This window comes from Pleurotus ostreatus (genome assembly GCF_014466165.1).
Source record: "Pleurotus ostreatus strain PC9 chromosome Unknown scaffold_3, whole genome shotgun sequence".
NCBI classification, from domain to species: domain Eukaryota; kingdom Fungi; phylum Basidiomycota; class Agaricomycetes; order Agaricales; family Pleurotaceae; genus Pleurotus; species Pleurotus ostreatus.
The window spans coordinates 1346181-1360255 of NW_023503158.1; the positions used below are offsets into that span (position 1 = coordinate 1346181).

Sequence of the window (14075 nt, forward strand, 5' to 3'; positions counted from 1 at the left end):
AAACGAAATACGAGAACGACTGTAGCTAGCTTTGTGCGAATAAAATATTAGCTGTTACAAAGATGCGCGTACTAATTGGCAACAGTAAAAGAGAGACAATGTGCACTGACGAAATACAAGTGCTATTACAGTATAAACGAAGTGAAGTGAGTGTGATCATAAATGAGTATGGTTATGAGTTGAGTATGAATGAATATGAGAACAAATATCAGCAGCAAATTTGCTAGATCCAGCCAGCAGGAGGTGTTTGCTGCGGTAACCGACGAATGGAGCCGTTGCTGCTTTGACTTCGGCTTCGTTGGCTACCGAGCCAGGACTGAGGGGTAGGGGGAGAGCGGGCGTTGGGTGGGGTGGAACCAGTAGGTGGGGTCTGAGGGTGTTCCTTGGGTAGCGGAGGCCGTGATGCGACAATTTTCTTCGCTGAAACTTGAATGGTTTCGTGTTCTTTATCCTTGATACTAGCACCCAGCGACTCCGGTATGCTATGCACCGATGCCTGCATACTATGTATTGACCCCGTTCTCGAGATCGAGAGGGAACTCGACGACGACGACGAAGAGGTACCGCTTTTCTGTCGGTGGCGGAGCTGTGATTTCACTGTCCGAGGCGATACGCTGCGCACGAAGAGAGATGGGTTGGGGCGGGAATCGAGGCGAGAGTAGCGGGTGAGTTCCTTCGTGCAGAGCTCAACGAGGGCGTCGAGGCCCAGGAAGTGGGCTTCGTCTCGGAGCTCGAGGAGGGACTCGAAGCGCGTGGAGTTGGAGGTGAAGTGCGAGGGATAAGAGTTTGTGGAGGGGAGTCTGACGGTGTGTGGGAGGACTTCGGGGTGTTCATCCGTGCCGAGAGGGGAGCGGAGGTAGTGGAGGATGTGAGCATATCTGCGAAAGAAACAGATGAGTAATCAGACAATTGAGCATGGAGAGGAGGAACTTACGGAGTACTCGGTCTGTCCAGGAAGAGGTGCATACTGAACGAACTCTGGGAAAGCAGTCCCAACCCGGTGAGGTGATGCTGGTACGTTGACATATCATCACTCTGGTTCGAATATATCGACGCCGCGTCGTTCTCTTTCTCCTGTGGGTGCAGTAGGGAGATGAGGTAGGATGCGAGGTGTGATGTACGGGAGCACAGCGTATCAACTGTTGTGCGATAGCTCGAGGTTGATGTTTCCAACGTAATGATGATTTTGGAGAGGTCAATTGCACTACTTGGTATCTCGGAGAGCAGTATTGCACGGAAGGCTGGGGGAGGGGAGGGTGGAGGCACGCCAGCATCTGCGTTAGAGATTGCTGAGGTGGAAGGGAGAGGTGGCACAGGGAAGTCTTCAACACTGTAAGACGATGTTGACCTCTCAATGGCGATTGCCTGCGGAGCAGGCCTTGGTCCTATTGGGGGGATCTGTGGCGTGTTCTCTCCTACAGGCGGAGGTGGAGTGCGGCGTAATTCTCTGGGCGGCATTGAGAAAGATGACAATGAAGATGCTTCCGAAACGAAGGAGTTCGGGTCTGATAAAGGAAGGGGTGGCAAGGAAGGGCTGTACGGGGGCGAAGGCAATTCGCTGTGAATGCTCGCCTGATCTACCTCGAGCTGAGGGCGCTCGGAGATTCGGGTGATCGGCTCATGCTCTACACGACCAACAGTCCCTTCAACCTCGTCAACTTCATCAAGTGACTCTTGTGAGACCGGTGCCCCGAATCTCTGTTGCCTAGCTGCGAGCTGGCGCTCCTGTAACCTTCCACGCAGAGAATCCGTCGATGGAAGGCGGTGATGTTTAGGCTTCGATATTGTTGTTGATGATGATGACGCTGGGAGCTCTGGTTCTGATTTGGGCACTAGCGAAGATGGCTCGAATGATTGATCTCCGTACGTGAGGCGGACACTAGAGTCTCTCAGGGCCTCGTCTGGAGTGCGTACTACGGTGGCGCCTGCGCCGAGAACACCTCGCCTCTGGGGGCTGAGAATTTCAATGGATCGAATAGACTTGTCCTGTCGTCCTGACACGGAGCCGCTGTTGTTCCTGCTCAGCCAATGCATTGGATTTGAGATAGAAGGTCGATTCCGATGGTGCCCACCGGGGGTCGTCGTCGGTGGCGAGAACTTGAGTGTAGACGCAGCTGCAGCAGCAGACGAGGAGGCAGAAGAAAAGTCGTGCTGCATTGGATGGGATATAGAGACGGGGGTGCGATTCCTGCGTGGTGGTGGTTGAGGAGAAGAAGCAGCAAGCATGATGGATGGATGTGGGCTTTGGCTGAGAAGCCGCGATAATATATAATACAAGCGACAACAATAGCCCTTTCAGCACAACAATAGACTTCGCGTTGTTTGGCGCGTTGTTTGCATCAGATGCCGCCGACCCTGAAAGGCACCGGCCACCCCCTGTTCACATAGGAGGCCTTCCTCGTCCACTCAGCTTCAAGCGATCATACTTGCAGTCAACTTCAACTACTCTCCTTTGTAAATGGGGCAACTAGATAGATAGGATGCTAGTGCCGGGGCCGCATGTATAGCACCATTAGACGACGTCAAAGCTGCTTGGACCGCAAACCCATGCATATTCCTCATGTCAACCAACAGTCAGTGTCCCCTTGTGGGCTCATATCTTCTAGATAGCGCTATTGACCCCGTTTAGAGTACCACCAGATGTAATTCCTCTTCACAGATGGACCGCAAGGTGTTTCACCGGCATAAAGCCTTTGCTCATGGTCATGCTAGAGCTTGTGCCCGTCCACATGTCCGACGAATAAAAATATTCAGTGCTTACGATTGGTTTTTAGTTCCGTACTCTCACGTATTCGCCGTTACGGCCTACGGTAGGACATAAATCCCGAACTCCAAATCCAAATTTCCACTTGGTGCGGACCAAAATTAATGAAAGTGGACGGCATGAGACTGCAACACTGCAGTCGTGTCACTGACCAGATGAACAACATCACATCCGAGAATAGCCCTACCACGCCGAAGCAGCACGTCGCCAGCTTACTTCCAAGATCGACCCACTCTAAATTCGGCTTCTCGGACTCACTACGACCAACAGGCGCCCATAACTCGGAGTGCATGGCACCCTTGCCCTCGCCCATGGACGACATCGACCCGATAACGCTCAAATACCAGCAATCCATTCCATTAGTCCTCCTTCCCGCGTCGAGCCACCTCGCTGCCTTCCACGTCGCACGTCTACGCCCTCTCGCTAATCCCTCTATTCAGTTGGCTTCCCTGCAAGATTCTGACTCGCCCTTCTGCCTGAAATGCGGCTCGTTATACACGCACGCCGGAAACACCCGCATCCTCCGTGTTCGCCACAAGATCTCGACTTCGAAGAGGGAACGAGGCCTCCAAGAACAGCAAGAACAGCACAATGGACGTGTCCAAGTAAAAGGAAAAGATAACTACAAAGACAATGTGGGAAACAAGGACTCGGTGGAGTGTGGAGACTCAGCAGCAGGAGAAGTGTTTGCGACGGAACGTGTTCCGAGGGTTCTACAGCGTAGTTGTGACGCGTGTGGCTGGGTGTCGAGGGTTCCGATTCCGCCACAACAACAGGACAAGGCAACATCCCTCCCGAAGAAGCTGAAAGTCCCTACCACCGAGCTGCCTGTCTCGTCGCTCCCATCTCCCATACACTCAGACTCAGCCACATCTGCATCGTTATCCAAAGCATCAATGAGATCTTCGATCAGACCCAAGGAGGCTCCCGCACCTACCGCAATGCTCGCCCAGACATCAGCATCAACGAGTCGCAGCAAATCACGCTCAAAGAAAAGCACACTTCAAGACATGCTCGCCCGGAATCGCAAGCAGGAAGCTAATCGTACCCAGCCATCGGAATCAAATAATCTTGCGGCGTTCCTGACCGGTCTCCAATGATGTCCATTACAGTTGCAATGATCAATGAATGTCTCGCGCACTGGTCTAACTATATGCTACTTCTACGAGTAGAACGAACGAACAAGCAGTAAACGAACAAGTAAACGAAGAAAGGAGTCATATACACTCAACCACTGTCCGGCTGCTTGCCGTGTCCCAGCTCTATCGAAGCCTGCGGCGATCTTTCCTTTGTTATCGGTGTCGGAGTGATGAAGCGACCGGGCCAAAATGGAATGAAGACAGATATGGCGATGAAAAGGGGAAGCGTATCAAGGCAGTAGAACAATTTCTCTGATGTAGCGAGGGGTCCTGCGAACCCTTCTGATAGTTCGACAGTCCGGAAGACGGATCGAATCTAAAGTTATACGCCGACGGTGAGACACGAATGCATGACGCGCGGGAGGGGAGTGGGGCTTGGGTGTAAATGTGGAAGACGTACCAGGATACCAATGCAACTGATGACCAATGCACACCCTAGAGCGCGCCAGTCGTTATACCACGCCTTGTTTGAGTCGATGTTCCAGATTTCCTGTCGGCGGGTGTACACTCGGTATAGGAACAAGAGGAGTATAATAGTGAAAATGACGAATGAGAGTAACTGCGCGGCCAAGCCAGCAAGGAAGATCTATACGTTTGTACTTCAGTCATTTATCTGTCTGAGATGATAACACAAGTGCAACGCACATTAGAGCCAATTTCGTTTGTGTGGAGGTCGCGACTTGAGGCTGACACGCCTCCGCCTGCAGCCTGGACGAGGAATGTAACGACATCCGACGTGACGAAGGCAATAGTGATTCGTCGCGGTCTCACTGCCAAGTATTCATCGCAATCTATGTATGCGGCCAAACGGCCTAGCAGGACGTATGTCGCCGCAATAAATGCGCACGGCTATAATGGGACTGTTGGTAATCGCAATGATCCAGCCGAACGCGCCACTCACCGAAAGCACGACGAATAGATATTCGGCGATGTACAGTCCTGTCCCCTGTGGCTGGAAATGCAGGCCGATTCGTAGGGCGATACCAAGTGCAAACGCTACCAGTCAACGCGTTTAAACGCATATATGGATGAAAAAGGTGCATTCGACGTACTGTAGCACCCGATCACCATTGCGAGCATATATTTCGCCCCTCGTTTGTATGTCAGCCATGTCTGAATGAGTCCCACAGCGAGAACAAGAGCTGGCATTTCAATTTAGTATTCCGGTGAGACCGAAAGGCATATAGTCACCCACCGAAAGCAATTCCCGAAATTGTGGTATTCGAGATATATCGTAGGGGGTTACAAAAGTCATTCCGGGGATCGAGGTATGGGTCCGGACATGGAAAGTCCCCTCGAGCTGCTAAAACGAAAGTGGGATGGAGGAAGAGGGAAAATGCGGCAATAATGGGGAACCGCCGCGAAACGGTGCTGCACACAGTCATGATGGTCTGTGCGGTGATTAATGTGGGGTACGATAAAGAGAGGGCTCAAAGTCAAATCTGAAATCCTAGCAAGGAGTCGGTATAAGTATGCGGGGCCGGCGATGCCGACGGAAGCACAAAGTATGTCCGCGTCCGGCCTCACTACTTTTCTTCGAAAAAGGATCAAAGTCTATATGAAGACTGTGTGACGGCGACCAGTGACTTTTTATCAGACATCTGCCCTCCAAGATGACCTACTCGAGCCTATTCGCTGGTGGCAACGACGCCAGAACTTGTTGAAGGAAGACATTGCCGCGGAAGCATCCCAACGGAACGCAATCTTCCAAGCCAAAAGCCCAGCTCCAAGCGTATAGGGTGAGGTCCAATTTTGGCACTGAAGTAGGCAATTTTCCGAAGATTGCAGGTATTATAAATCAACGGTCGTGTGGCAGACTTGGGCGGTATGAGATGAATCCAGGTCCCAGTATCGTTACGGGGATAAAGACAGAGCGAATGGGGCGATCAGAGCGACCAATGTGCAACAGGCTGCAACAGGCCAGTTCTGTAGGAAAGGGTATTGATAAGCCAAATTTGACTTTGACATACGGCATGTACAAGAAACAGGAAACTACCCCTTCGGTGCCCAGAGGTCATACAGTTCCTTCTCCGTCACGGGATCAAAGCACGATATCATCGCAGGATCCGAGCGCACAACAATTTTTCGTGTCGTAGAAGGATTGACTGTGACCGCGGTGCGGAAGGATGATCGAGCCATCGAATCGTTCAGCTGGAGCTTTGGGGAAGTGCCGTGTTGCGGGGAGGTTTCTGAAGAGGAGGTCAGGGTTGGAGATTCAGCACCGCCCGCGGGAATAGAGGGCTATTGGCAATGTTTTCAGTAGGACCGTATGCCTGGCGCTATGCGCACACACCTCCCCAAGCCCAGTATTGTTACGGTTTCTCAAGCCTGTACGAGGGTTTGCGGGAGAGCCTGTGAGGAAGTAAAGCGGATTTGGTACCCATGGCGACCTTGCAGAGCTCAAGCTCACCTGTTGTTGAATTCATGAAGTGCTCAACGACTCAACGAAATACAACAAGTTCCTCAGGGTTCGTAGACGTGACACACAGTCCCGTGACTCCGTCACACCGCGCCATTCGATGACTCGCTAAAGGGGGCCTTTATGTTCAATCCACCACCATAACTCTTTCCCTCATAACTCTCTTCTCATCAGTGTCGATATCCTGTAATGAACATATTCAGAAGCCGTACGTGTCGAACCCGGATGGCCTCTCTGGATGCCCATTGCTTATCTTATCTGGAACAGTGATTGGCAAAGTTTGGCGTATGTATTTCCATCCAAGTTGGCAACAAGGTCGCCTGACTCTTTGGCATCGCCAGATGACCCAAATGCCGCTGAAGTGGTGAAGATCTCTACGGGTCAGCTGTATCTTGTCCGCCCTGGCAATATTCGCTCGTCCCGGGAATGCATGTAGGTTACACTTACAGCAACCTTCGCATCGCCACCGCTCATCTCTATGTAGATTCAACGATGCAATGATCACTATCAGGCGCGTTCCCACCGTGGAACACAATTTCCAACTAGTTGTAACGCGCGTGTATGAGGAGGGCGACGAGGATTTGCTAGAGGATGAGGACGAGAGTGAGTTCAACTCTCCCAACTGCAATGACTTGACTTATCAAAGGTATATGCAGCGGATGCCGAACGAGTGTGTCTCATAAGCGAGGAACTGGAGTTTCACACCGGGGTGACAGACGGCGAGCCGACCTTCATTTGGAGGGATCTCCAAGGAGACATCGATGAACTCTACGAGTTTGTAGCCATTGGGACCAACGCACCGACGCGAGCGTTCTTCGAAATGTGTATGTATCGCGCCATGTTCGAGCGGAAGTACAGACGAGCCGGGGACAACGCTGTTGATAAAGAGCTTGAAGAGTTTATCTGGCAGTACGTCGTTGCTCAGCTCACTAGCTGTTTGTGTGTATTAACATCATACTAGGCCGCCTACACCTACCAAGAAACACGCAACTCCGAAGAAAGCCTCAAGGGGCTCGCCACCAAAGAAACGGACTTCCGCCGTGAAATCGGAAGACGACCTACCGAAAGTCGAGCCTACCCCGGAGTCCCCCAGCGCCAGCAGAGCATCTTCTGAATACGAGGTGGACCCTGTAGCTACATACCCGGCGCTTTTGTCGGTTCCTGCCGGCCTGCACCAATGGAACACTGACACCGAGAACTTCGAGCCTTGGGGTGACGCCGTGGCGCGGATTGTGCAAGATCCAGATGATCAATACAGCTTCTACTTGGCAGCTACTCTCGATGACGCTCGGTTCATTGGACACAAAGTAACGACGGACATGAATCAGAAGTACTCGAAGAAGATCTTTACGGTGACATGGAATCATATTGATCGCGATGGCTCCCAGACGAGTTGGGTCCTGCAATTCCAGAACCTTGAGGATTTTGAGACGTTCCAGAAGTTGCTTGGTCAGTGTATGTGGGAATCTCTCAACCGTTTGCCCTACGCGAAAGTTAAGGTGCGTTGAATTGACAATTGATGTGATGTTGGTTCTCATATGTCTGTCTGATTGTACTCCATGATAGCCCGAAGAACAACGTTACATTGAGAGCGCCAATGAGGACGTTGAGATGGCTGATCCCGAGTACGAGGATGAAGACGACGAAGAGGAGGTACTCGATGAATTGGACCCCGACGCAGGTTAGAAACTCGTGGCTTGTCCTTCCGTTTCCTATACTAACTGTTTGTGCTCCTTCGTCCCAGGCGGGTCAGATGAAGAGTCGGACCCTGAAGAGGACGAGGACAATGTCCCCGAGATGTTCACTAACGGAGACCTCAATTCACAATTGACGGTTGGTTATAAGAACGATCGCTCATACGTCCTACGCGGGAACACCCTTGGGGTTTTCAGCCACACAAACGACGACCAGGTTAAGTATTATAACTCCATCAAGAAGATCGGCACTCCAAAGGGCAAGGAGTTTAAGCCCAAGCATGTAATTATGGTGTTCATCACCCCGAACGATTCATAAACTTACTTCTCGGCCATATATAGATCATGTTGCATGACCAGGACAGCAAGATGGTGCTAATGAACCCGTCCGAGCCCAATTCTCTATATTCCCTCGATCTCACGGTCGGGAAAGTCGTCGAGGAGTGGAAGGTTCACGACGATATTTCCGTTAATGCTGTCGCGCCCGACAGTAAATACGCCCCAACTACCCGCGAACAAACGCTCATTGGTGTCTCTCACAATGCACTTTTCCGCATCGACCCTCGTGTCTCCGGCACGAAGCTCGTCGAGTCACAATTCAAGAATTACGCGACCAAGAATGCTTTCTCAGGCGTCGCCACCACGGATTCTGGCAAGGTTGCTGTCGCCAGTTCGAAGGGTGATATACGGCTGTATGACTCCATCGGGAAGAACGCCAAGACAGCTTTACCACCACTTGGTGATCCAATCGTTGGTGTTGATGTTACTGCTGATGGGCGCTGGATTATTGCGACAACGAAGACATACCTGCTCCTAATTGATACGCTTATTGGCGAAGGAAAATACCAAGGATCATTGGGCTTTGATCGAAGCTTCCCGGCTACAGCAAAGCCCATGCCTCGTCGCTTGCAACTGCGTGGGGAGCACGTCGCGTACATGAAAGATGAAATTAACTTCAGTCCCGCACGGTTAGTCCTTTACTCTGTGCTCCATTGATAGTTATCTCTGACTGTCGTTCAGGTTTAACCAGGGTGAAGGCCAGCAAGAGAATGCTATTGTCACTTCGACAGGCAAATTCGTTGTAGCTTGGGACTTCACGAAAGTGAAGCGGGGGCAACTCGATAAGTACGAAATCAAGAAATACGAGGACCATGTCGTCCAGGATAATTTCAAATTTGGTGATGACAAGAACATCGTGAGTTCCATCTTTGCTGTCGTCCCTATCATTTGAATTTATCACATCGATGTAATCAGATTGTTGCGCTGTCTAACAATGTTCTGGCATTGAATAAGAAAGGCCTTACTAGGCCCACCCGGAAATCTTTGGGAGGGGGTTTGGCGGGCTCATCAAACATCGTCAACAGCCCGTGGTAAGTGGTGGTTTCGATATACCCCCTAGGTGTATACGATTTCTGTCTAGCGTTGTATCCATCTTTGTATATACTCTATGTACCCTGGTATGTAAAACACTGTAATACGAGAGCCTCGGCGGTTAAATAGTCCTCGTCAGAGTCGTTAAAGCAAAAGTGTGTCCGAGCGAAAGGTAGCCTAAGGAGCGTGATAGCGGGAAGGACTGACAGCGGATGTAAGTACAAGAAATATATAGGTATGACGGTGGGTCGCGATTAGCGATCCTTCATGGATTGCTAGCTCTTCCGCAGTGCGGGAGAATCGCGGGAGTCTACGTAGCGGCCGATTCCAAAGTTCCAGCAAATCCTCGGGATCATCAAGGTGAACCCGAGCAACAGTGTTGTCCAGAGCATGGGGCTCCAGTTCCAAGGCTCCCATTTCTGATCGCCCAAAGCCCACAGGGTGACATAGGCATGCAAGATATCGCCGATAAGGAGTGGTATGAGCAGGGAGCCGACTATCTTCTCCTGTAGTGCTGGGTTCGAGGAGAGATGTCGCCGAGCAGTGGTCAAAACGAAAATGTTTATGACACCGATCAAGCCACAGACGTTGGCCAACTGCGCTACCGTAACGAATGTTGCGCGAGGAAGTGGGCCTGATGGAGGTCCTCCTTCGCCCCAGGGTGCCTGTGCGTCATGAGTCTGCGGTTCGAAAAATCATGAGCCTCGATAAATGCCTCAGTGAGCAAGATGAGCTCACGGTCTTGGGGTCACTATTTACCCAACATTAGCCAACCCGAGTATTTATAACAAGCATCGAGACAAAGACTTACAAAAGCGTGCCAATGAACCCCATGGTCGTCAGAAATGGCTCGTATATGCCAAAGATGGCGTAATATACATCTGGGAGAGCAGAGATGGGGGACATTTCGCAAGCAGCTGCGAGAACGGACGATGGGTATGTTTTATGCAAGTAGATATGAAATCTCGGCTCCGGGGTGACGAAACCCAATGATGGCCCAGGTGATTGTGGTGAATAAGGTAGAATGAGTCCCTTCACTCCTGGGACGTATCTACGGAGAAAACAAGAATAGGAGGAGAACAACCTAGAAATGTCAGAAAAGAAGGAGAATTGCGGGAATATTGAACGTTTGGATGATTGAGCGCATCTGAGTGGCCTTTCATTGAATCCATGTTTCACGTAAGCAAGATGTGTAGCCGGAGGGTTGAACGTGAGAGTGTCCCTGGACCGGCCCTAACTCGGAATCCCTACTTCAGCGTGGCGCCACAAGATTTTTTCTTCATTCTTACACCACGATCCTCTATAAACCATGGTGGGCAATGAGATGCTCGACGCTGCCAAACCTAATGGCGGGGACCAAGAAAACTCTCCTGAATGGAGATGGTAGATATAATGCTTATTATCCCTTGTTTTTTCACTTGGAGTGAGCTTCGCTTCTACCTGACATTCACGTATTATATGTTCTAGTTCCGAGTAGTGCATGTAACATGTTGTAATGATTGTGATGGGAAAATAAATAGTGCATCGGATAAATACTTGTGGGGGGAAACGTCTTACTCGGAGGTTTGCTGAGGCTCGCCGAAGAACTTTTGGGCCGAAAGATATGCTTCGTGCTCCTTACGATGGTTCACAACGGTCTTGTCCACTCCGCGACGCCAGTCGGCGAGCCCAATCTGTGGAAATTTTCAGTACGGAGGATACAAGCAATATACTTCGTGAGGGTGTACGTACCCATCCAATAATACCATATACGATGTCCAAGAGCACATTGTTGTGAGGGGTAGCACCCCGTGTGCTCGAACGCATCAAATTTCCAATAAGGTCTACAGCAATGTGGAAATGTCCTTTTTGAACACCTGGAAAAGAAACGACGGGTAAACATGAGGATGTAGCGCCCGAGCACATGCATACCATCGAGTAGTCTCTCAGCTACTTGCTCGGGTTGAAGGCCACTGTCATCCTCCTCTATTTTGAGTGTGATTTTGGGCTTCGTTTCATTCTCCTTGGCGTATCCGGGGCTGAATATAGTGCCGGGGAAGAGAATGTGCACGCCGATGTCGTATAACAACAACTCGGAGCGCAGGGTCTCGGCCAATCCTACACACCGCGCGGTGAGACCAGCCGACGGAATGAAAAGGACGAGTTCACACCTCGTAACGCGTGCTTGGCGGGTGAGTACGTGGAGTACCCCACTATAGACATATATCCCAGGACGGAAGATATGAACACAAGTTTCCCCCGAGAGCGCGATTTGACCATTCGCTTAGCTGCTGCCTTTCATTCGGTCTAGCGAACGCTGAGAAGCAGGGTAGAGGAACTTACATGGGCTGTCCAAGCTTGCACCCAGTAGCCATTATCCATGCCGTCCCTCATTGAACGCTCGTCCTGTTCCACGAAAAACCCGGGAGTCGATGCACCGGCACACATGAAGACTGCATCCGGACAGCGTCCACCATGTGGTTGACAAGCGGCTTCGAGGGCCAGCGCAGAGCTCGTGGCATCGTTGAGTGAGAACGAGTATGACCTCAGTATTTGATTCGGGTTCTGTCGTTCCTTCTAAAATTACAGTGTGCGCGTGGTTACAAACCATAAACATAGCGAATGAACGAGACTGACCTCCATCAATTCCACAGCCCTTTGCAAACGCTCTTCATTGCGAGCAACTATAGAAACATCCGCGCCTTTCTTGGTCAACAGAATCGCGAGGGAAAGCCCCAGGCCTGTCGAGCCACCTGTAACATAACAATGCTACGACGCGAGTTGATGTTTGTCGGAGACAGGCCAAGTGTAGGACGTACCTTTCCACGGGGATCCCATTTCTTCGAGTTCGAGAACATCAAATATCCGAACACGACGCTGTGCAGAAGCAACAAACGCGACTGGTCAGGCCTTCAGGGGCTCGCCTCAGCAAGTAGAGGTAAACAGAGGTAAATACGTCCCAGAGACAACTGATCAGTGATCACAATTGCCGATCACTTCTTGCCCTGTGCCTATATCTTCAGCTCACAACAGTCACCGTTATGTTCGCAAACAGCCTATGTATAGGCTAGGAAAATCATGTGGGCATTCCATTTCCTTGACAAGCGTGTCTCCCAACTGCTTGTGGCAGAGCCAGAAGCTGATGTCCACCAAGATATGGAACTTAGGATTGGCCCTCATCTCAACTTCTCTGAATGCCGCTGTTCAATCTGTCATGGAGACATTCAACCGTATGATGAGTATGCAATATCTGGGCCCTATCACTCCATGTCGAAGATGGAAGCATACGCGGTGGGATCATGGGTTGTGGTGTACTGGATGGACGTCAAATTCTTGATGGAGTCGTGTGCCGGTGCTCAATGGCAGACCTTAAATACTGCGAGCGTGCTAGTCATGTACAGCCCAAGCCACACGGTGCACAGACAAGTTCATTGCGATGGTATCGTACCCTCCCGACGAGCCAGCTTCCACCATCCTCCTGGAACAAACGTTCGTAGCAGGCGACTTCATATGCGGCATAGGATATGGTATGAGCTCAGCACAATATACATCTGGCAGGGCTGACTCGAGTATTGTTGTCACAGGAATCCAGATTGTACTCTTCTTCTCATGTGCAATCTACCTCTGGAAGCAGCGCAAGAGTAGACCGCAAACAATGTTCCTCCTGGCGTACATCATCGTCTTGTTCTGCGTCGAAACAATCTTCGAGGCTGTCCAAGCCCGCACGGTACAGGTCATCTATATTGACAATCGTGCCTATCCTGGAGGACCGTGGCAATACTTTCTGGACACCCAGAACCTGGCCATCAACGTGATTTTCTACGCGACTACTTTCATATTGACTTTCCTGTCGGACTTCCTGGTGGTAAATAGCTCTTGGCTTATCCTCGGCGGATGATCGCTGATCGATTCTCCTTCTAGCTTTGGAGGTGCTGGGTTATATGGACCGCATCTGGTAGGCTGGCGGCCTACTTAGCGACAGCATTCCCAGCTCTCCTGCTGTTGGCTTCTTTTGGTAAGCTCTATCATCAATTCCTGAACGTCGCCTAACGTTGATCATCACCAGTCATGGGCACACTGTGGACGTTGCAGTCCAGTCAGCCTGGCCTATCATTATACAGCAAGTTACCACTTGCGTATGGTACATCATATTACGCCATCTCACTCAGCGTCAACATTATCTTGACCATCCTCATCACTTTCCGCCTCCTGTTGTACCGTCACAGGATCAAGGAATCGCTTCCTGAGGAACATGCCAAACACTATGTGTCTCTCCTCACCATCATCATCGAATCCGCTGCTCTGTACTCGTTGTTCTCTATCCTGTTCCTCATCACGTACGCCGTGAACAACCCTACCAATCAAATCTTCCTTGGAATGGCGTCCTCAGCTCAAGTAAGTCTTTTGTTGTAGTAAATTTTGCACAGTCTGACTGACGATATCCATCCTACAGCAAATCGCCGGCTATCTTATCATATACAGAGTTGCGGAGGGTAGGGCTTGGAAGAAGGACACGCTGACGCAATCGACGCTCCCCACGATGAACTTCCAGCCAGGCAAGAAAGAAAAGTCGGGGACGGACAGCTCAGCGACGCAGACACAGATGTTCGGTGTATCCACTCATGGTGTATCCTTAACGCCAGCCGCTTCTATTAGCGATTAGCATTGTTGTCCTTGCTCGTTGTCCATGGGGATTTCCCAACCATTGG

General features: G+C 50.8%; 8 protein-coding genes across 8 annotated transcripts; 3 read left to right on the forward strand and 5 right to left on the reverse strand.

Moving 5' to 3' along the window:
* Positions 1-223: 223 nt before the first annotated feature.
* PC9H_004938 (uncharacterized protein) lies at positions 224-2226 on the reverse strand (the record flags this gene model as incomplete). The annotated part of the gene is made up of 2 exons (XM_036774519.1): positions 224-878; positions 935-2226. 2 exons carry the CDS (start codon positions 2224-2226, stop codon positions 224-226), a joined length of 1947 nt encoding a protein of 648 aa, XP_036633021.1.
* Positions 2227-2868: 642 nt separating this feature from the next.
* Positions 2869-3864, forward strand: PC9H_004939 (uncharacterized protein; the record flags this gene model as incomplete). The annotated part of the gene is made up of 1 exon (XM_036774520.1): positions 2869-3864. One exon carries the CDS (start codon positions 2869-2871, stop codon positions 3862-3864), a length of 996 nt encoding a protein of 331 aa, XP_036633022.1.
* A 127-nt stretch (positions 3865-3991) lies between these two features.
* Positions 3992-5288, reverse strand: PC9H_004940 (uncharacterized protein; the record flags this gene model as incomplete). Its single annotated transcript, XM_036774521.1, has 6 exons — positions 3992-4219; positions 4304-4489; positions 4549-4752; positions 4805-4899; positions 4956-5045; positions 5099-5288. The coding sequence occupies 6 exons, from the start codon at positions 5286-5288 to the stop codon at positions 3992-3994; spliced, it is 993 nt and encodes a 330-aa protein (XP_036633023.1).
* Positions 5289-5895: 607 nt separating this feature from the next.
* PC9H_004941 (uncharacterized protein) lies at positions 5896-6329 on the reverse strand (the record flags this gene model as incomplete). Its single annotated transcript, XM_036774522.1, has 3 exons — positions 5896-6144; positions 6197-6255; positions 6314-6329. 3 exons carry the CDS (start codon positions 6327-6329, stop codon positions 5896-5898), a joined length of 324 nt encoding a protein of 107 aa, XP_036633024.1.
* Positions 6330-6511: 182 nt separating this feature from the next.
* Positions 6512-9390, forward strand: PC9H_004942 (uncharacterized protein; the record flags this gene model as incomplete). Its single annotated transcript, XM_036774523.1, has 11 exons — positions 6512-6530; positions 6590-6607; positions 6664-6754; positions 6807-6925; positions 6979-7231; positions 7284-7821; positions 7889-8003; positions 8067-8299; positions 8359-8984; positions 9037-9211; positions 9271-9390. 11 exons carry the CDS (start codon positions 6512-6514, stop codon positions 9388-9390), a joined length of 2307 nt encoding a protein of 768 aa, XP_036633025.1.
* A 272-nt stretch (positions 9391-9662) lies between these two features.
* Positions 9663-10293, reverse strand: PC9H_004943 (uncharacterized protein; the record flags this gene model as incomplete). Its single annotated transcript, XM_036774524.1, has 3 exons — positions 9663-10067; positions 10126-10138; positions 10199-10293. The coding sequence occupies 3 exons, from the start codon at positions 10291-10293 to the stop codon at positions 9663-9665; spliced, it is 513 nt and encodes a 170-aa protein (XP_036633026.1).
* Positions 10294-10940: 647 nt separating this feature from the next.
* On the reverse strand, positions 10941-12224 carry TSC10 (3-dehydrosphinganine reductase; the record flags this gene model as incomplete). The annotated part of the gene is made up of 7 exons (XM_036774525.1): positions 10941-11060; positions 11119-11243; positions 11299-11484; positions 11538-11661; positions 11710-11943; positions 12004-12135; positions 12186-12224. The coding sequence occupies 7 exons, from the start codon at positions 12222-12224 to the stop codon at positions 10941-10943; spliced, it is 960 nt and encodes a 319-aa protein (XP_036633027.1).
* A 578-nt stretch (positions 12225-12802) lies between these two features.
* On the forward strand, positions 12803-14029 carry PC9H_004945 (uncharacterized protein; the record flags this gene model as incomplete). Its single annotated transcript, XM_036774526.1, has 5 exons — positions 12803-12893; positions 12951-13231; positions 13288-13381; positions 13433-13761; positions 13820-14029. 5 exons carry the CDS (start codon positions 12803-12805, stop codon positions 14027-14029), a joined length of 1005 nt encoding a protein of 334 aa, XP_036633028.1.
* Positions 14030-14075: the final 46 nt, after the last annotated feature.